At 41.6% G+C, this 21,793-nt stretch overlaps 1 protein-coding gene across 1 annotated transcript in view; it reads right to left on the minus strand.

Annotated features, from left to right (window-relative positions):
- The window catches only part of dhx35 (DEAH-box helicase 35), a 67,608-nt gene that overhangs the window by 37,880 nt on the left and 7,935 nt on the right, over positions 1 to 21,793 (minus strand). The window contains exons 3-7 of the mRNA XM_043710727.1: positions 18,699 to 18,791; positions 17,577 to 17,654; positions 13,739 to 13,843; positions 4,298 to 4,359; positions 1,794 to 1,863 (exon numbers count right to left, since the gene is read on the minus strand). Coding sequence (XP_043566662.1) covers positions 1,794 to 1,863; positions 4,298 to 4,359; positions 13,739 to 13,843; positions 17,577 to 17,654; positions 18,699 to 18,791 — 408 coding nt within the window. The remainder of the gene's footprint in view (positions 1 to 1,793; positions 1,864 to 4,297; positions 4,360 to 13,738; positions 13,844 to 17,576; positions 17,655 to 18,698; positions 18,792 to 21,793) is intronic.

A 21,793-nucleotide genomic window follows, 5' to 3' on the forward strand; every position in this document is an offset into this window, starting at 1 on the left:
GGGAATAACATAATCGAGATGATCCTTCTCTCATCTAAGAAACTGGCAAAATAATTCCTCTATCGATCACAGGATGGTGATCACTAGTGGGAATTGGGATTGATCTTCCAGTCTCTCATTTAGGTTTATCAATAGTAATCTGCATTTATGTAGCACCATTAACCAAATTTTATGGTGCTTCACATAAGCATAATGAGAATGAAAACGGGCACTAATCTAAAGAAGCAGATCTCAGAAGATGACCAAAAACTTAAATAAGTTGCTTACAAGGATCTTGAAAGAGAAGAAGGAGGAGGGAAAGGCATCAGGGCGCAAGGAGCCAAGACACACCTGTTAATAGATATCGAAGTTGTAAGGCAACCAAGGCCAAGGAATGGAGAATTTTGGAGGTGGAGGTTGTTTATAGGGCTAAGGACATAGAGGGCAAGGAAGTACAGGGAGTTAATCAAAAGGATGAGGTGTCTAATTGGCTCCTCATCCCCGAGTGTCCAATGTAAATGTTACAACCGAGGGGAGATCGAGGAGGGGGGATTTAATGGAGAACAGAATACCATTATTGGATAAGTAAAAAGGATGGAATACTAATTTGGAGGGGATTACAGGAATTTGACGATACACTGAAGGAATGGCAATATGTTTCCAAGTCAGGATGATAAGTGGCTTGGAGAGTAACTTGCAAGTGGTAATATTCCTATGTATGTGCTGCCCTTGTTCTTCTAGATAGTAGTGGTCCTGGGTTTGGAAAGTGTTGCCTAAGAAACTTCGGTTAATATCTGCAATGCATCTTGTAGATAGCATACACTGCTGCTACTGAGCATCAGTGGTTCGTGGATGCCATGCCAATCAAGCAGGATGTTTCTTCCTGGATGGTGTCAAGCTTAGAGTGTTGTTAGAGCTGCGCCCACCCACGAAATTCGGGAGTATTCCTTCACATTCCTGATTTGTGCTTTGTAGCTAATGGACAGGCTTTGGGGAATCAGGAGGGGAGTTACTCGCTGCAGGATTATTGGCCTCTGACCTGCTCTTTTAGATACAGTATTTATGTGGTTAGTGCTCTTTGATACTACTCGGACAAACGTGGCCATTATGTCAAGAGTAGTCACTCTCACCCCACCTCTGGAATTCAGCTCTTTTGTCCACATTTGAATCAATGCTGTAATCAGGTCAGGTGCTGAGCAGATGCTGTTTGATAGCACTGACACCTTCCATCACTTTACTGATGATCGAGAGTAGACTGAGGAGGCAGTAATCAGCTGGGTTGGATTTAATCTGCTTTTTGTGAGCAAGGCAAACCTGGGCATTTTTCCACAGTGTCAGGTAAATGCCAATGTTGTGGTTGTACTGGAACATCTTGGCTAGGGGTGTAGCAGGTTCTGGAGGACAAATCCTCATGACCATTGCTGGAATGTTGTCAGGGGCCCATAGCCTTTGCAGTATCCGGTGCCTCCAACCATTTCTTGCTATCATATGGAGTGAGTTGAATTCACTCAAGACTGAATTTTGTGATGATGGGAACCTCTGGTGGAGACTGAAATGGACCATCCACCAGCTCTTCTGGCTGAAGATTGCTGCTAATGTTCTAGCCTTACCTTTTGCTCTGAGGTGTTGTGTTCCCCAACCATAGAGGATTGGGATATTCATAGAGCCTCCTTTGCCAGTGAGTTAACTAGATGTGGCAGGACAGCAGAGCTGAGATCTAATCGTCTACAGTCTGAGATCTTATCTTCCAAGAATAAAACATGCTGTACTTTCAAATTCATCAAACATATGCAAAAGCATTACAGATTGCTGACCTTTCTTAATAAGCCAATAGCTATGTCTGTGTACAAGGTTCGCTCATGGGCTTCATCCAACAGTAGAACGCTAAAAAAAGAGAAAATTAAAGAATCCATTACGAAGTCAATCACATGAATCAATCAAACCTCTTAGTACAAGTTCACTTCCTACAAGAACAAAGGGGTGGCTATCACAACTCAAATTAGATCAATTAAAAATGCTTCAGAATGGCAATGCATATTGCAAATCAAGAAAAGAAAAAAATGAACATTTTGCAACATTCTTCCTATGTATGACAAACTATAAAAATAACACATCTGTAGAGACAGTAAACATAACAGGTGATCATTTAATGGAACATCTCAACTGCTGCCTGGAGAACAGCAAGTGTCCATATTATGTGCCAGCCAAGGAGGGATTAATATAAAACAAAAAACTGTGAATGCAGGCAATCTAAAACAAAAACAGAAATTGCTGGAGGGGTTTATATTGACCAGCAAAGTAGGGATATCCTATTTCTTCAAAATAATGCCACTAGATATTTTTTATCCAGTTGACAAAGCAGATAGCATTTAATGACTTGTCCAACACTCCTTCAATGCCGCACTGTTTCTTGTGGTCAAGTCCTGAAGTTAATAGAAATTCAACCCCACTGCTCATCCTGGATTTTCCTTCCCAATTAACAAGTAACCACATGAACACAATGTGCTCCATCTGTCAACTCTTGGTGTTCGGCGAATCACACTCCGAGTTTGATTTAAGAGGACAAGGCGGGGGTTGAGTTCGATTAATTCAGTTTTCAATCTTTAAATGAGAAGCATTTATCAGAAGACCTGGTCAGGATTGGGAAGTTTCTGGATGGGACATTGTGGAGAAAGAAACCAGACTGCCATATCACACCTATCTACAATAGTTTTCTTTATTTAGTGGCATTTATTTCCATTTCTTTTCCTCCTCGCATTTGAGTATGTCATTCTGTAAGCAAGGTCAATGGTTCAGATGAATGAAAGGTCACAGTATTGTTCAAATTAAGAATATCATCCATAGAAAATAACAATCCTAGTTTTATTGATTAATATAATTTTTACATCAGCATTAACCCGTATATTTTAAATATGCTGATGTTGGCATTAAAATATCTAGGTTACAGGTATAAAGTGGACTGGATATTTTCTCAGTTTTCTCAATGTTTCCATTTATTATTACAGAAATAATAAGACTCAAAATTGATGAACATATGGATTTTCAGAGCATGTCAGATAAGGAAATTGTTCAATAAATTACTTGAAAATAAAGTAAGGGAAGTCGCAAATATAAACTACTGAAAAGTAACTTTACACACAAGAAAGATTTGCTTAATGTAAAGGATAAAAAATATCAGGATAATCTGTAAAACAGAGCAGTAAAGTTGGGAGAGTTAGATTGTTGCAAAATGAATTTAGATAGTATAATTATTCTTATCTTATGCTTGATTCTTCTTAATCCACCTTCATGATTCAGCAAATTTATTCATTGTGTAGATGAACTCTATTGACCAGGAGAATTACAGGGTCAGTCCTCAGTTTGTCTTGAGTTCTGTGAATTAGTGGGCGGGGGGTGCTACAAATGGCTTCAATCTCTCTAGTTTATCGGAGGGAAAATAAAGGTGAAGAGGATTCTCATTTCGGACAACCATATTGCAATCATATGGTTATCTTAATGGAGGCAGCTTTAGGTTCTGAAGTGATATCCCCACCCATCAGTCAAAATGGCTTCCTGAGACCTCACTATCAAATCTCACAACATGAACAGTCGCAACTTGACTGAGGAACCAATCTCCCAGCAAGGAACCTTAGGGAGAAAGAGTGGAAGGAAGGAAATTTACAAGAAAACATACAAAGCAAGTTGATTAATTATGTTTCAATAGGCACTTCATAGTGAAGTGAGACATAATCATATAGCGTTATAGCTTAAAGGAGGGAAACTCAATAGACATCAAGCCAGACATAAGACAACTGACTTGAACTCACTCCTGTTATCCTCTGTAATACTGTCCCATTTAACGGGACATGATGTTATTGAGATTCTGATCCGTGTTCAGTTCATTTCATCAGTTGTAAAACTCTGAAGACTGTAACTGCATTGATATGTGTCAATGTTCACACTTAAGAATGAGCAGCTGTGACATAACTATATTTATCAAGTGACAAGCTTCATACCAGGGGATAATTGGTCCATAAAAGTTATAAATGATTAATGCTGCCAGCAACAAAAGCATTTCAATATACACCAAACAAATGAAACACTTTGCAGTGGGTCTCATGTTTTACCCTTTCAGTCAAAGTCATTTTCAATTACTGCCAAGCTTGTAAAATAAACCAGGATGTTGAACAAAATATATCTGGAATGCTTTTGTTTTGATTTCTATTCATAGATGTTTCAATATTCTGTTGTACTTGATGATGGAGAGTTTTGATCTAAAATATATTTAGGTCAATATAATTCTCAGTAAGGTTAATTGAATAAAAGTTTCAATAGTTACCTGTATTTCTTCAATAAAGGATCAGCCATCATTTCCCGAACAAGCATTCCATCTGTAAGAAACTAAGACACACCAGTACAGTGTTCAGTTATGTTTCATTTATGAAGTTCTCACGTGACTGCAGGTTTCTAATGAAGTGCAATGGAAGCTGGAAGAGCAGCACTTCAGCAGTTGATTCTGCAATTAGCAATTTTCTGGACTCAACATAGAGTTCAACAAATTCAGAACATAATCTCTGTCAGCACCTCATTTCGTTGCATGTTTTTGCCTTGATCTTGCTTTCCTCCCAGTTTTGCATTTCGATAGCAACTGTTGTTTATTTTTCCAATCACAACTACGGTAGACAAATCTCTCATTTCTTTGCTTGCCTATTACTACTCCCTTTGGCTCAAATCATTCAATTCTTGTCATTTAATGTCCAATCTTTATCATAGACTCTCTCTTATTACCTTTTGCCCACTCTCCACAATCTCACTAAGCTTGAAACATATTATATTTTTAACCTTCCCAGTTATGATGAAAACTCATTGAGATAAAAGATTAACTGATCATTAATGCTTCTTGAACTCCAGTATTTTCAGCATTTTTCTGTTTTTAGTTCAATGCAGAGTGTGGTGTTGACCCTTTCAAATGTAATGCGGCCATTGATAGAGTACAATGACACACCAGTAGGGTCAGGTGACTCAGGTGTCTGGTTTGTGCCTATGAACAGAATGGTGATAAGATTTTGTTCTGATCATCTGATCAGGAAAATGTCTAATCAATCAATGCCACAATAAGTGGCTCAATATAGGCTTGTCCAAATGGGCACTGGGATACTCACTTTACTGGCCAATGAATAGGGATGGAACAATTATAAAAAGGCTAATGAAAGTAATTCTATTTTGTAAAATAGAATTTACAAACATAGAACAGTACAGCACAGTATAGGCCCTTCAGCCCTCAATGTTGTGCCTCAAATTAACCTACATACCCTTCATTGTACTATCTTGCACGTACCTACACAAGAGTCGCTTAAATGTCCCTAATGTATCGGACTCTATTACCAATGCTGGCAGTGCATTCCATGCACCCACCACTTTCAGTGTAAAGAACCTCTACCTCTGACATCTCCCCTAAACCTCCTCCAATCACTTTAAAATTACGTCCCCTTGTGATAGCCATTTCCACCCTGGGAAAAAGGCTCTGGCTATCCACTCTATCTGTGTCTCTCATCATCTTGTACACTTCTATCAAGTCAACTCTCACCCTTCTTTATTCCAATGAGAAAAGCCCTAGCTCCCTGAACCTTACTTTATAAGACATGCCCTCAAGTCCAGGCAGCATCCTGGTATATCTCCGCTGCACCCCCTCTAAAGGTTCTACATCCTTCCTATAATGAGATGACCAGAACTGAACCAGACTAGAACTCCAAGTGTGGTCTAACAAGGGCTCATTAGAGCTGCAACATAACCTCGCGACTCTTAAATTCAGTTCCTCTGCTAATGAAAGCCAAAACACCACATGCCTTCTCAACAACTCTATCAACTTGGGTGGCAACTTTGAGGGATCTATGGACATGGACACGAAAATCCCTCTATTCTTCCACACTGTCAAGCATCCTGCCTTTAACCCTGTATTCTGCATTCAGATTCAACCTTTCAAAATGAATCACTTCATACTTTTCCAGGTTGAACTCCATCTGTCTCTTATCAACCCAGTTCTGCATCCTGTCAATGTCCCATTGCAACCTACAACAACCCTCCATATTATCAACCACTCCAACAACCTTTGTGCCACCAGCAAACTTACTAACCATTCCTTCCACTTCCTCGCTCAAGTAATTTTTAAAAATCAGAAAGAACCGATATCTGTGGAACACCACTGAGCACCAAGTTCCAAGCGGAATACTTTCTGTCCACTACCACCCTCTGTCTTCTATGGGTCAACCAATTCTGCATGCAGACATCCAAATTTCCCTGTATCCCTTACCTCCTTACTTTCTGAATAAGCCGACTGTTGGGAACTTTATCAAACACCTTGCTAAAATCCTTGTACACCAAATCCACTGCTCTACTTCATCAGTGTGTTGTCACAATCTCAAAGAATTGTGACCTGCCCCTCACAAAGCCATATCGACTAGCACTAATCAAGCTATGGTTTTCCAAGTTATCATAAATCCTGTCTCTCAAAATCCTCTCCAATAATTTGCCCACCACAGATGTAAGACTGATTGGTCTCTAGTTCCCAGGATTATTCCTATTCCCTTTCTTGAACAAGGAAATGACATTTGCTGTCCTCCAATCATCGAGCACTACTCCAGTGGACAGTGAGAATGCAAAGATCATTGCCAAAGACACAGCAATCTCTTCCCTCGCTACCTGTAGTAACCTAGGGTATATCCTCTCTGGCCCAGGGAATTTATCTATCCTTATGATTTTCAAAGTTTTCAGCACATCATCCTTCTTAACATCAACTTGTTTGAGTATATCAGTCTGTTCACTTTGTCCTCACAAATGTCAAGGTCCCTCTCAGTAGTGAATACCAAAGCAAAGTATTCATTAAGGACCTCCCATACCTCCTCCGACTCCAGGCACAAGTTATCTCCACTATTCCTGATTGGCCCTACCTTCACTTTGGCCATCCCCTTTTTCCTCACGCAAGTGTAGAATGCCTTAGGGTTTTCCTTAATCCTACTCGGTAAAACTTTTTCATGCCCTGTTCTAGCTTTCCTAAGTCCATTCTTCAGTTTCTGGATGTAGGTTTGCTCACTGAGCTGGAAGGTTCATTTTCAGAAGTTTTATCACCATATTAGGTAACATCTTCTGTGAGCCTCCAGACGAAGCTCTGCTGATGATTCCTGCTTTCTATTTATATGTTTGGGTTTCTTTGGGTTGGTGATGTCATTTCCTATGCTTTTTCTCAGGGGGTGGTAATTCGGGTCCAAGTCAATGTGTTTGTTGATAGAGTTCCGGTTGGAATGTCATGCTTCTAGGAATTCTCGTGCGTGTCTCTGTTTGGCTTGCCCTAGGATGGATGTGTTGTCCCAGTCAAAGTGGTGTCCTTTCTCAGCCATATATAAGGATACTAGTGAGAGTGGATCATGTCGTTTTGTGGTGAGTTGATGTTCTTCAGATCCTTCCTGGATACCTTGTAACCCTCTAGAGCCCCGTCTGATCCTTGCCTCTTCAATCTGAAGTAAGCTTCCTTCTTGCTCTTCACTCGATGTTCCACATCCCATGTCATCCACTGTTTTTTCAACCTACTATGCCTTCCTTGCCTCAGTGGGACAAACCTTTCCAGCACTATCAGCAAGTACTCCCTAAACAACCTCCATATTTCTATCGTGCATTTCCCTAAGAACATTTGTTCCCAATTTAGGCGCCCCAGTTCCTGCATAACAGCATTGTAATTCCCCTTCCCCCAGTTAATTACTTTCCCATACCATCTGCTCCTATCCCTCCCCACGGATATAGTAAAGGTCAGGGAGCTGTGATCACTATCACTGAAATGCTGTCCCACAGAGAGATCGGACACCTGACATGGTTCATTGCCAAGCACCACATCCACTGTGGCCTCCCCTCTAGTCAGCCTATTTACATATTGAGTCAGGAATCCTTCCTGGACACACCTGATGAAAACTGTCCATCCAAACTATTTGAACTAAGGAGATTCTAATCAACATTAGAGAAGTGAAAGTCATCCATGACAACACCTTCTGCACCTTTACAAAACTTGCTTTCCAATCTTCTCCATGTGTCTGTTGCTACTGAGAGTCCGACTTCCACTCACACTGACTCTGTAGATAAACCCTCCTCGACGACCTCCCTTTCTGCAGCTGTGATACCATCCCCCACCTCTTTTATTTCCTCACTGTTCTCTTTGAAACATCTAAATGCTGGAACATCTAACAACCATTCCTGCTTCTGTGATATCCAAGCCCCCATAATGGCCACAACATCATAGCTCCAAGTACTTATCCACGCTCTACATTCGTCACCTTTATTGCTGACACTTGTTGCGTTAAAATAGACACACTTCAACCCATAACACTGACTGCACCTTTGCCCTATCAACTGTCTATCCCTCCTCACAGATTCTCTGCATGCTGTATATGGCTGTTTACTCCTTACTCCATCATCTAATCTGTAGCTCCGGTTCCCACTCCCCTGCCAATCTGGTTTAAACCCTCACAAAGAGCTCTAACAAACTTCCTGCCCAGGATGTTGGTGCCCCTCCAGTTCAGGTGCAAACTGTGCTTCTTGTACAGGTCCCACCTTCCCCAGATGGTATCTCAACGATTCACATGTCTGAAGTCCTCCATCCTACACTAGCCCTGCAGCCATTTGTTCATCTGCACTCACTCTCTGTTCCTAGCCTCACTAGACCATGTCACCAGTAGCAATCCCGTTCCCACCTATTTCATTAGTACCGATATGTACCACAACTTCTGGCTGCTTTCCCTCCTCCTTAAGCAGCCTGTAGACTCAATCTGAGACAACCCTGACCCTGGTACCCGGGAGGCAACATAGCATTTGGGAGTCTCATTCGCCAATACAGAACCTCTTGTCTGTTCCTCTGACCATTGAACTTCCTATCAGTATCATTCTCCTATTCTCCCCCCTTCCTGGCCGCTGAGGCTTTTCCCTGGTAGGTCACCTCCAGCAAACCCCTCTTCTCCACCAGTAGTATCCAAAACGGTATACTTATTATTGAGGGGAACGGCTACAGGGGGTCCCTGCACTGTTGGCCTATTCCCTTTCCCTCTCCTGACAGTCACCTAGGTACTTTTATCCTGTAATTAAGATGTGACTACCTCCCTTTAACTACTCTCTATCACTCCCTCAGCTCCATTTCCCTAATGCAGTCTGTGAGGAGCTGGAGTTGGGTGCACTTCTCGCAGGCGAAGTCAGCAGTGACCCCAGCGGTGACCCTTACCTCCCACATCCTGCAAAAGTAGCATGCAACTGTCCTAGCCTCCATGCCTGCTGCTTTAAATTGCCAAGAGAGATTGAAGAAATGAAATAAAAAAGCCTTACAAGTCAAAATATTGTCACCATGATGACAAACTGCCCAGTTCCAATCCCTAATTGCCTTGAATCATATCCAGCTGTGCATGCAATTTTCACCATCGTTTTGGTATGGATGTGTACAGGTCAGCTCAGGTTTACCTCAGTAATTATCACTAGACCCCAAAGTAAAACTTAGCCTGATTAAGCATTCATCAGTTTCCAGATTTGATCAATTATTTGACTGATCAATTACAGGACCCCAACCTCTCAGAATGCGCCATCAAATACAACACAGCTTTCTTAACTGAAAATCTCATTTTTTGACAGGAAATTCAGGAAGAAATTATATGAAAAGGGTATTGTAGAATATCAGTTTATGGAGGATAGAATGCAATTATTTGCAGAAAACATATTGGGTTGAAGGCAGAAGACAGCGGGTGGTGGTAGAGGGTCTTTTTCGACTGTAGGCCTGTGACCAATGGTGTGCCAAAAGGATCAGTGCCGAGTCCACTGCTTTTCAACATTTATAGAAATGATTTGATTGTGAATATAGGAGGAATGGTTAGTAAAGTTAGCAGAAGACACCAAAATAGGTAGTGTAATGGACAGTGAAGAAGATTATCTCGGAGTACAACAAGATCTTGATTACATGGACCAATAGGTCGAGAAGTGGAAAATGGAGTATGATTTACATCAATGTGAGGTGTTGCATTTTGGTAAGGCAAACCTGGACAGGACTTATACAGTTAATGGTAGGGCCCAAGGGAGTGTTGCCGGATAGAGACCTAAGGGTGCAGGTGCAAAGTTCCTTGGAAGTGGAGTCGTAGGTAGACAGGGTAGTGAAGAAGGCATTTGGTGTGCTTGCCTTCTTCGGTCAGAACACTGGAAAAGGACATGGAAGATATAGAATGTAGGGAGATAGATGGTGACATGTTGAAAAATGTCCATATTACAGAGAAGGAAGTGCTGGATGTCTTGGAATGAATAAAAGCGGATAAATACCCAGGACCTGATCAGTTGTACCCTAGAAGTCTGTGGGAAGCTAGGGAAGTGATTGCTGGGCCTCTTACAGAGATATTTGTATTATCGATAGTCACAGGTGAGGTGTTGGAAGACTGAACGTTGGCTAACGTGGTGCCACGGTTTAAGAAAGTGGTAAGCACAAGCCAGGGAACTATAGACCAGTGAGCCTGATGTCAGTGGTGGACAAGTTGTTGGAGGGAATCCTGGGGGACAGGATGTACATGTATTTGGAAAGGCAAGGACTGATTAGGAGTAGTCAACATGGCTTTGTGCGTGGGAAATTATGTCTCACAAACTTGATTGAGTTTTTTGAAGAAGTAACAAGAGGATTGATGAGGACAGAGTGATTCATGTGATCTATATTGACTTGAGTAAGGTGTTCGACAAGGTTCCCCATGGGAGACTGGTTAGCAAGGTTAGATCTCATGGAATACATGGAGAACTAGCCATTTGGATACGGAACTGGCTCAGAGGTAGAAGACAGAGGGTGGTGGTGGAGGGTTGTTTTTCAGACTGGAGGCCTGTGACCAGTGGAGTGCCACAAGGATCAGTGCTGGGTCCACTACTTTTTGTCAATTATATAAATGATTTGGATGTGAGCATAAGAGGTATAGTTAGTAAGTTTGCAGATGACACCAAAATTGGAGGTGTAGTGGACAGCGAAGAAGGTTTCTTTAGATTACAACCGGATCTTTATCCGATGGGCCAATGGGCTGAGAAGTGGCAGATGGAGTCTAATTCAGATAAATGTGAGGTGCTGCATTTTTGAGAAAGCAAATCATAGCAGGAGTTATATACTCAATGGTAAGGTCCGAGAGAGTGTTGCTGAACAAAGAGACCTTGGAGTGCAGGTTTATACCTCCTTGAAAGTGGAGTCACAGGTAGATAGGATAGTGAAGAAGGCATTTGGTATGCTTTGCTTTATTGGTCAGAGTACTGAGTACAGGAGTTGGGAGGTCATGTTGCGGCTGTACAGGCCATTGGTTAGGCCACTGTTGGAATATTGCATGCAATTCTGGTCTCCTTCCTATCAGAAAGATGTTGTGAAACGTGAAAGGGTTCAGAAAAGATTTACAAGGATGTTGCTGGGATTGGAAGGGTGGGTTCTAGGGAGAGGCTGAATAGGCTGGGGCTGTTTTCACTTGAGTGCGAAGGCTGAGGGGCGACCTTATAGAGGTTTATAAAATCATGAGGGGCATGGATAGGATAAGTAGACAAAGTCTTTTCCCTGGGATGGGGGAGTCCAAAACTAGAGGGCATAGATTTAGGGCGAGAGGGGAAAGGTATAAAAGAGATCTAAGGGGCAACTTTTTCACGCAGAGGGTGGTACATGTATGAAATGAGCTGCCAAAGGAAGTGGTGGAGGCCAGTACAATTGCAACATTTAAAAGGCATCTGGATGGGTATGTGAATAAGAAGTGTTTGGAGGGAAAAGGGTCGGGTGCTGGCAGGTGGGACTAGATTGGCTAGGGATATCTGGTCGGCATGGACGAGTTGGACTGAAGGGTCTGTTTCTGTGCCGTACATCTCTATGACTGAGTATAGAAGTTGGGGCATTGTGTTGTGATGGACTCTGCGACATTGGTGAGGCCACTTTTAGAATACTGTGCAGAATTCTGGTCGCCCTGTTATAAAGAAGGATGTTGTTAAACTTGAAACGGTTCAGAAAAGATTTACAAAGATGTTGCCAGGATTGGAAGGGTGGGTTCTACGGAGAGGCTGAATAGACTAAGGCTGTCTTCCCTGGTGCGCTGGAGGCTGAGAGGTGACCTTATATAGGTTTATAAAATCATGAGGAGCATGGATAGGATAAATAGACAAAGTCTTTTTTTCCCCTGAGGTGGCGGAGTCCAAAACTAGAGAGCATAGATTTCAAGTGACAGGGGAAAGATTTGAAAAGGACCTGAGTGGTCAAGTTTTCACGCAGAGGGTGGTGTGCGTATGGAGCTGCCAGAAGAAGTGGTCCAAGCGTTTAATTTACAACATTTAAAAGAAATCTGGATGGGTATATGAATAGGAAGGGTTTGGAGGGATATGGGCCAAATGCTGTCAAATGGGACTAGGTCACATTGGTGTCTGATCAGCATGGCAAATTGGACCGAAGGCTGTTTCCATGCTGTATGACTCTGACTCTATATTGGCCCAGATCTTCCGGTCTCTGGATTGTAGGAGACCAGATGTACAATCCAAGATATGCCCTGGGATGCCACAAAAGTCCTAGCGTTTGACCTCTGTGGGAATTTTCCAGGAAGTTTCACTTTCCAATCGGCAATTCTTCTGCTCACCAGGAAAAGTGTCCAACTATGAGTTCCATAATTTACATTAATAAGTTACATAATCAGCGACTTCGGACATTTCCACTGTGCTAAACGGAGTAGACTACACGTTCCCTTCCTAACTCCCAGGTAACTACACAACTGAGCCCCAAAACCCTCACAATGACAGCCCCCACCCCAACACAACACCCTCACCCCGACTAATCCTTACCCAAAATGTCCAACCCAATCAGACCTGAAAAGCACCCCCCCACCATTTAATCACCCTTCCAACCCTGCCCATTAGCCCCCACCAAATTACAATGCTAACACACCAGACAACATAATCTGACAAGCACCAAGCCACTAGCCATTACACCGACTTGTCTTACCCACTCTGCTCATTCACTCATTCATCCACTTATCCATTCACCAGCATCCACGCTGGATATTTAAACTTGCCTGATGGCAGAAGGTGTCGTAAAAAGGGGGCGAATTGAGGTTTTCCCCTAACGTTCAAGCATTACGGCGAAGCTTTTCAACTGAAGGTGCCCCCTGCATTTCTGAAGAAGTCAAGTTCAAAGGGACAATTTAAAAATGGAGAATGGAGTTGGAGGAAGGAATTGGAGTGGATATGCAATGATGGGTGCCAAACCTGCAGAAGATGTGGCCTGTTAATGACCACGAAGTATAAGCCATGATAGTAAAGTGGAATATTAATTAATAAGTTATTAATTAATATGTTTATTAATAAACATAATACAAACAGACAAACATACAAGGTGAAAAATCAGTGGAAGAAAGCAAGGTGGGGAGTTGCAGGAAAGGTGTCAGTAATAGGATGAGAGCAGATAAGGTTGTAGTTTCAGCTGACAGTAATTGTTTGCACACTGCCTTGGGAATTTCATGGTTTGAGTGACATTATCCAGTTGTTCGATTCTTAGTGACGCATACCAACAACTTAACAAAACCCAGGTCTTTTTCAATATATAATTTTGGTCACATCAAACTCTAAACCTTTGCTATAAATTCTGCGTCCTACGATCTTATACTCCACAACCACCTGATGAAGGTGCACTGCGCCGAAAGCTAGTGCTTCCAAATAAACCTGTTGGTCTATAACCTGGTGTTGTGTGATTTTTAACTTTGCATACCAACAATTGTTACCGTACCTTGATTCTTGTTGCATAGAAATCAGTACAGTCATCAAAACGGATAGAGTAGCCAACTTCATGACCCAAGGCTGCGCCACGTTCCTCTGCCACTCGTCCTGCCACCTGTCAACAGAAGAAAAAACAATTTACAGAACCCAAACTAGTTTCAGAAATTACCTGCTACCAAGAGACCATTCTCTGAATTGTGGACTCAGTGTATTGTAACAGTGACTGCTTGAAGAACCTTTCCATAAGATCATAAGAGATAGGAGCAGAAATTAAGCATTTCAGCCCATCGCATCTGCTCTGTCATTCAATTATGTTTGATAAGTTTTTCAAAGCCATTGTCCCGCTTTCTCCCTGTAACCCTTGATCCCCAAGAACATATCTATCTCAATCTTAAATGTACTCAATGACCTGGCCACCACAGCCTTCTGTGGTAATGTATTCCATATATTCATCACTCTCTGGCTGAAGACAATTCTCCTTATCTCTGTTCTAAAAGTTATCTTTATTCTTATACTAATCTTTACTCTATGGCTTATCTTTATTCTTTATTCTGCAGGTTGGCACACACCATTGCATATCCACTCCAATTCTCCATTTTTAAATTGTCCCTTTGAACTTGACTTCTTCAGAAATGCAGGGGGCACCTTCAGTTGAAAAGCTTCGCCGTAATGCTTGAACGTCAGGGGAAAATACTTACCTTTGTTCTATGGCTGTGCCCTCGGGGCCTCATCTCTCCTGTCAATAAACACATTTTTCCAACATCCACTCTGTCCAGGCATTCAGCATTCTGTATATCTCAATTAGATCCCCTCTCATCCTTCTAAACTCCATCGAGTAGAAACCCAGAGTCCTCAAACGTTCCTCGTACATTAAGCTTTTCACTCCTGGGACCATTCTCGTGAGCCTCCTCTGAACACACTCAAAGGCCAGTACATTCCTGAGATATGGGACCCAGAACTGCGCACAATACTCCAAGTGCAGCACCATCCCTCCCTATGGAAGGATGTCCTGCACCAAGGCCTATCATTCAAAGTAGTCATCCAATATAACAACAATTTGCATTAATACAGTGTCTCCAACATGAAAAACCACTGAACTTTTGCAATATACAGCAGCACTACCCACAGTTACACAGCAAAGGAACCTAAATTCCCAAGCCAAGCTAAAAAATAATAAGATGAGTAATTAAATGTTTGGCTAGAGAGACAAGTTTTAAGGAAGGTGGTGTTGGCCTAGGGGTAATATCACAAGACTATTAATTCAGAGACCTAGGAAATGTTCTGGGGACCTGGGTTCAAACAGTACAATGGCAGAGATGGATTTTGAATTCAATAAAAATTTAGAATTAAGAGAGTCTAATGATAACCATGAAACTACTGTCAACTGTCAGGAAAAGCCTATCTGGTTCACTCATGTCCCTTAGGGAAGAAAACTGCCATCCATACCTGGTCTGGCCTCCACGTGTCATGTAGTCTTAGTCAGTGTTATGACGATGTGGGTGTATTGTACCTTTAAGAGAGTTAAAAGCTAGCAGAACTACCTGACACAGCACCATGTGTTCTGAATAAGGTAACAATGTAACACTCGGCCAGAAGCTAGATTAGCTGGGTTGCCTGGAGACGACAAAACAAATTCAAATTTGGCCAATCAGTTTAAATTATACCCCAAAAATACCAAACTCCAATCAAGTTTGAATTTAGTATATTGACAATCTTAAAAGCCAATGACACAATCCAATGCCTTGGGAGGTATAAGACCTGGAAAACCTGAACAGTTGGGGGAGAACTGCCAAGCCACCAGCATCTGCAGACTGCCCAGAGATTAGCTCTCTTAAAGATACCTTTATCAATCAGTGACCTATGAAACAGAAATCCCAAAGAGGAAAAGAAAACTGAGGAAGAGAAGATTCGATGTCTGGCTGGTTTTGAAAACTTGAATTTTTGGTAAATCTTAATTGGGGGGAGTTTTATCGGACTAGTATTGTAGAAGGGGAAGATAAAAGATAAGTTAGAGTAAGGAGTTGTAAATAGTTGTTAGTTAATTATTCTCTGTTATACCTTAAAGAAATAAAGTTGTTAATTTGTACTTTAAATAGATCTTGGCTTCTCGAATTTTCACAGGTTACTGCACAGGATAAATCTTTTCTGTGCTGCTGGGTTCAATTTTCCTGCTCCTCGGATAATGCCTGACCTGTTGCGCTTTTCCAGCACCACACTTTTGACTCTAATATCCAGCATCTGCAGTACTCACTTTTTTGCCTAGGAAATCACAGTGAGTCAGGAAGCATCATGGAGAGAGAGCAAGCAAGCATTTCAAGTTTAGGTGACCCTTCATCAGAGCTGATGTGAAGTGTGAAGGGGGCACCATTTATGCAATAGTGGGGGCGGGGGGATGGAATGTTGCGGAGAAAGGATGCTGATAAATTAGGTGCAGGTTAGGATATGTGTCACAGAGTTTTGGATCCACCTCAAGTTTATATAGCTAAGTCTAAACCTCAGATTTGTTACTGCTAATCATGGAATGCCAACTAGGACTGAGTGCACTAAATTCAGGAATTTTTCATGTTGTCACATCCAACACTTTTCATAGACTACAAAACAAAACATCATGTCAATGCTCATGAACTAAATTTGAAACATATAATCCAATTCATCATTCTGTTTGACCTCATTGTTATAAGGTAGTCTGTCACGGTTTTAACTAAAGAAGGTTCCCTGACTTCTTATTTACTGTCCAAAGATCTAAATTTGAACTGGTTCAGATCAAACATCATTCAAATTAATGATCTGTTTGATTAGAAATCCCATTGTGTATATATGCACATTCAATAACATTGATTTAGACCAAGCAGTAGTTAAGAACTTAGATCCTCTCAATTCATTTGCTTTAGCTACTAACTGACGCAAACAATTTATGCAATATATATAAAAGATTTTGGAAAGGGTGAATACTGAATTTAATTCATGTTTGCTGTATTGGATTGAACAATGAATATATAATGACAAAATCATGGATCAGACAAAGATTGAGATGTCACTTCAATGAATTCTACTTTAAGAGAGAGGCACAAATACTACAATACTACCGTTCTTCCTATTAACTAATACCTTCCATTCTTGAGATGATGGTATCACTGGTAATGCCAGTATTTATCTTCTATATACTTGCCATTCAGAAGTTGGTGTTGTGTTGCCTTCTTGAACCTCTGCAGATCATCTGTGTAGGTATATCCATAGTAACGATAGAGATGAAGTTCCAGGATTTCTACCCAGTGATAGTTCAATTTCTCATCACAATCTCTCTTCCTGGGTCAAACCAACAGGTGCATTTACATAGAGCTATACTGCACAGAAGTGGTCCATTTGACCGATGTGTGCCGATGCGAGCTCTTTGAAAGAGTTATCCAATGAATTCCACTCCCTTGCCCTTTCCATAAGAGCCCAGTAAATTTTCTTTTTGAATATTTATCCAATTCCCTCTTCAACATTATTACTGCCTTTCAGGCAGTGCATTCCAGATCACAACAAGTTCTTATTTGCAGTCTTCCTCAGGGTATACATCACAGTTCGGCATTATCTACAAACATTGAAATTGTATTTCCGATGCCCAATGCCAAACTGCTCATATCAATGATGAACAACAGTTAATTTACCTATTACATGGTTGGGCGACTGTTTGTTCTGACCTATAAAGCTTTAACACTTGGAGAAGTGGCATGCCCCTAATCACAAGCCTGAACAATCTCATAAGACTGTTGTCGAACTTGGAAGTCCACTGTGAGAGACCACTCCTGCACTGACAGCTTTGTAATTATCTGAGAAAAGCAAAATGCACGCTAGGTACTTACTGAAACTGCGGCCACTCTCCGGGGCTGCGTCACACCGATCACCCGGCCTTCTGCTGTCCAGCCAGCTTCCAACAGGTACTGTCAACAAATGGTTAGAGGTGGAAGAAAGAAGAGCAATCAGTCCTGTTCATTATTTCTCCTACTATACATTTGTTGACAGGGTGCTGTGGAAGACACATTAATACAGAAGCATTTCCTAATAACGCTAGTTCTTCAAACAGCTTCCTTCCCAATTTGCTCAATCATTAATGGCAACTCAATACTATTGAGCACTAAAAGGTTGAATAAATCACCCCACTTCCAATTTGATCTATGGGCTTCCTTTCAGTCTTCAAAAATGGCTGCAAAAAAGAAAAAACTTCGGAAGATGTTAGGGCAAGCAACATGGTTCAGCAGTTCCTAGATGCCCTCACCAACCCTCCAAAAAGGGTCCCACCCAGACCCACCCCTCTACCCTGCCTTTCCCATGGCTAACACACCCAACCTTACACAATCCTGAACACTATGGGTAATTTAACATGGCCAATCCATCTAACCTGCATGTCTATGGACTGTGGGAGGAAATCGAAGCACCTGATGGAAACTCACACAGACATGGGGAGAAAGTGCAAACTCCACACAGACAGTTTACCGAGGGTGGAATTGAACCAGCGTCCCTGGCATTGAGAGGCAGCAGTACTAACCACTGAGCTGCCCATGGTGAGTCAACAGTCCCAGGAACTTCTACAATTAGAATAATGCAGTAGAGAAAAAGGCCATTTTGTCTATTAGGCCCGTGGAACTTCTTTGAAAGCGCTATCAAATTATCCTACTCTTTCCCCAGTGCCCTGCAATTGTCTCCTTTTCAAGTACAGATTTAATTTCTTATCGATTTATTGTATAATATGTGTTACATACAAACACATGAACAAGGAACAGTGGGCCCTTTGAACCTGTTCTGATTTTAACCTCAACTCTGCAATTCCACAACTGTTGACTGTACAAGTACCATAATTTTCAATAAAATATCCTAAAGGCAGTGCAAATGTAGTTTTTGAGTGAGCCTGCATGATAAGATATCGAATGCCTCAGTGACAATTCGTTTTGAGAGATGGAGATATGTTTCAGATCAATGTTACCAACCTGTGGAATCTGAGTACTCTTTCCACATCCGGTTTCACCAACTATCACCACGGTCTGATAGTTTTCTACCAAATAAAGGATGTGATTCCTGTGCTAAAAAACAAGAGAGAAACTTCACTGCAAATTGCCACTCTAAGATAAAAGTCCCACCCACAAATAACTGTAAAAATGCTATCACCCTTATCAGGGTTTACAAATCGTGCTAGAAGTTCTTAGAAATTTAGTAAATTCAATGACTTGCAGTTTTCATGAGAAAAGGAGGATTAGTGGCAAGAAAGTATTAACAATACAAACTGACTAATCAGTACAAACTATAACTTCAATTTCTAAATGGTGTAAATCACAGAATCTGATCAAAACACTAGAAAATATTTAAAGTCTCAAGCAAAACAAGCTGCTTTCTCCTGGGCAGTATTAAACTACTCGAACATTCATCCAGGGAAGTGGGAATATTCCTTCACACTCCTGACTTTGGCCTGGCAGATGAAGAAAAATTTGGAGTCAGGACACAGACTACTCACCCCAAAATTCCCAGTGTTTGTAGCCGCAGTATTTATATGGCTGATCCAGTTATATTTTTGAACAATGTTGATGGCAGTTTTCTGAGATGGTAATGCTACTGAAGGTCAAGCAGAGACAGTCAGATTCTGTCACTTATGACCAAAGGCCTTGATGGTGTTCAGATCTTGCAGATACCATCTGATTCAGTATCTGAGGAGTCATGAATGGTGCTGAATACCACAAAATCAGCAGCTAATATCCCATTTGTGACCTGAAGATGGATGGGAAGATCATTGATGAAAGAACTGAAGATGTCTGGGCTGAGCACTCTGTCCTGAGGAACTTCCGCAGTGATGTCCTGGGAGATCTGATGCCAAGCAGCCCTGGTGGAACCCAAACTGAGAAATGCTGACAGCATCTGACGGTGTGATAATTGACAAGAATGGATATGTCCTGCTTTGTGAGAACAGGACATACACTGGGAATTTTCTACATTGTCAGGTAGAAACCCAGGATTGTAACTGCAGTGAAACAACCTTGCTTGGGGCTTAGTTTTTCAGGAGGACTGGTCTTCAGTACCAAAGTCGGGATGTTGAGAGAATCTTTAAAATTTTCAGTATCAAGTGTCTTCAGTTGTTTCTTGATATCATATATAGCTAATATGAATGAACACTGCCAGGAACTTCACGAGGAGGTCAATTTTCCCAGGTCACCAGCATCCAGATGTAGAACGTTAGTTATTTAATTATAGAGAACAAAGAAAATTTACAGCCCAGAAAGAGGCCCTTCAGCCCTCCAAGCCTGAGCCAATCTAAATCTACTATCTAAACCTGTCGCCCAATTCCTAAGCATCTGTATCCCTCTGCTCCCCACCTACTCATGCATCTGTCCAAATGCACCTTAAATGAATCTATTGTGCCTGCCCCTACTACCTCTGCTGGCAACACATTCCAGGCACCCGCCACCCTCTGTGTAAAGTACTTGCCACGTTTATCCACGTATATCTCACCTCTAACCTTGAAAGCGTGACCTCTTGTTATTGAATCCTTCACCCTGGGAAAAAGCTTATCTCTATCTACTTGTCTATACCCTTCATGATTCTGTAGATCTCAGTCAGGTTCCCCCCTCAATCTCCTTTTTCCTAATGACACTGTATTTGACAGAAGTCATGAATTTCATAGATTTCAGATGGAGATTAGCTGTGATACCAATATTGAACCCACCAGAAGCAAAGTGGTTGCTGCCACATCATGTACCATTGCTTTGACAGGAAGAAAATGTAAAATACAGAATGTAAAAGCATTCTCATATTCAGGCTTTCTGGTACTGCAGTACTGACAGTTGACCACAAGGGCCATCAGAAAACCAGTACAGGTATTTATTCATTGTGGCAAACAGCCTCAGTACCCATTGAAAATGGGGGGATTTCAATACAGGTTTCCCAAAGGTTTTGAAAAATAAGAGACTGTTGAACCTTTGAATGTTTCACTTTTGTATTTATATTTTAAAGTGTCAGTTTGGCGCAGTGGTAGCACTTGAAAAAAATCGTGTATTTGAGCTCCTACCCAGAAACTGAACAACTAATCTAAACTGACAGTACTGAGAGATTCAGAGATGCCAGATCAGATGTTAAGTTGAGGCCCATATTTCTGTTTCGCTGAATATAAAAGACCCAGTGATCTTTTTCAAAGAATAGGGAGTTCTTCCGATGTTCATGTCATCTGCAACATTATCTTTGCTGGCTTCCCAAGAAGTTGTGATTTCAACCATTCACTAGCAATAGCCATATAATCAGCTGCCAAGACCCAAAACTCAAGAATTCCCTCCTTATACCTCACCAATTATCTACCTTTTTTTTTCTACTCCTTAAAACCGACTTTTTGATTGAGCTTTTAGTCATTTGCCTTATATCACATTAAGTAGTTGAGTCTCAAATTTCCTGTCATAATACTCCTGTGAAGCAACTTGGCCAATCTTATAATGTTAAAAGTACGATATAAATATGTGTTCGTATGTACAATTGGAGTTGGTGTAATTGCTTTCATCCAAAATAACAGCAATCACATATGACACAGCTGAGGGTATTAAGAAAAATACCAAAGAAAATTGTATTCTCTTTGATATTTTGGATTTAGTTTTTGTTTCTGTTGGACTGAAAATGACCAACATTGACCACAATCATTTTTCCAGAAGCTTCTGAAGCCCATGTACCATGTAGGTATTCCAACTGAAGCAGACACAAAGGACACAAAGAAAAGGAGACTGGAAGCCTCCTCGCAGAGCGCTTCAGGGAATACCTCTGGGACACCCGCACCAATCAACCCCCACCGCCCCGTGGCCCAACATTTCAACTTCCCCTCCCATTCTGCCGAGGACATGCAGGTCCTGGGCCTTCTCCACCGCCGCTCCCTCACCACCCGACGCCTGGAGGAAGAACGCCTCATCTTCCGCCTTGGCACACTTCAACCCCAGGGCATCAATGTGAACTTCACCAGTTTCCTCATTTCCCCTCCCCCCACCTTACCCCAGTTCCAACCTTCCGGCTCAGCACTGTCCTCATGACCTGTCCTACCTGCCAATCTCCCTTCCCACCT

This window comes from Chiloscyllium plagiosum, chromosome 20 (genome assembly GCF_004010195.1).
Source record: "Chiloscyllium plagiosum isolate BGI_BamShark_2017 chromosome 20, ASM401019v2, whole genome shotgun sequence".
Taxonomy (NCBI): domain Eukaryota; kingdom Metazoa; phylum Chordata; class Chondrichthyes; order Orectolobiformes; family Hemiscylliidae; genus Chiloscyllium; species Chiloscyllium plagiosum.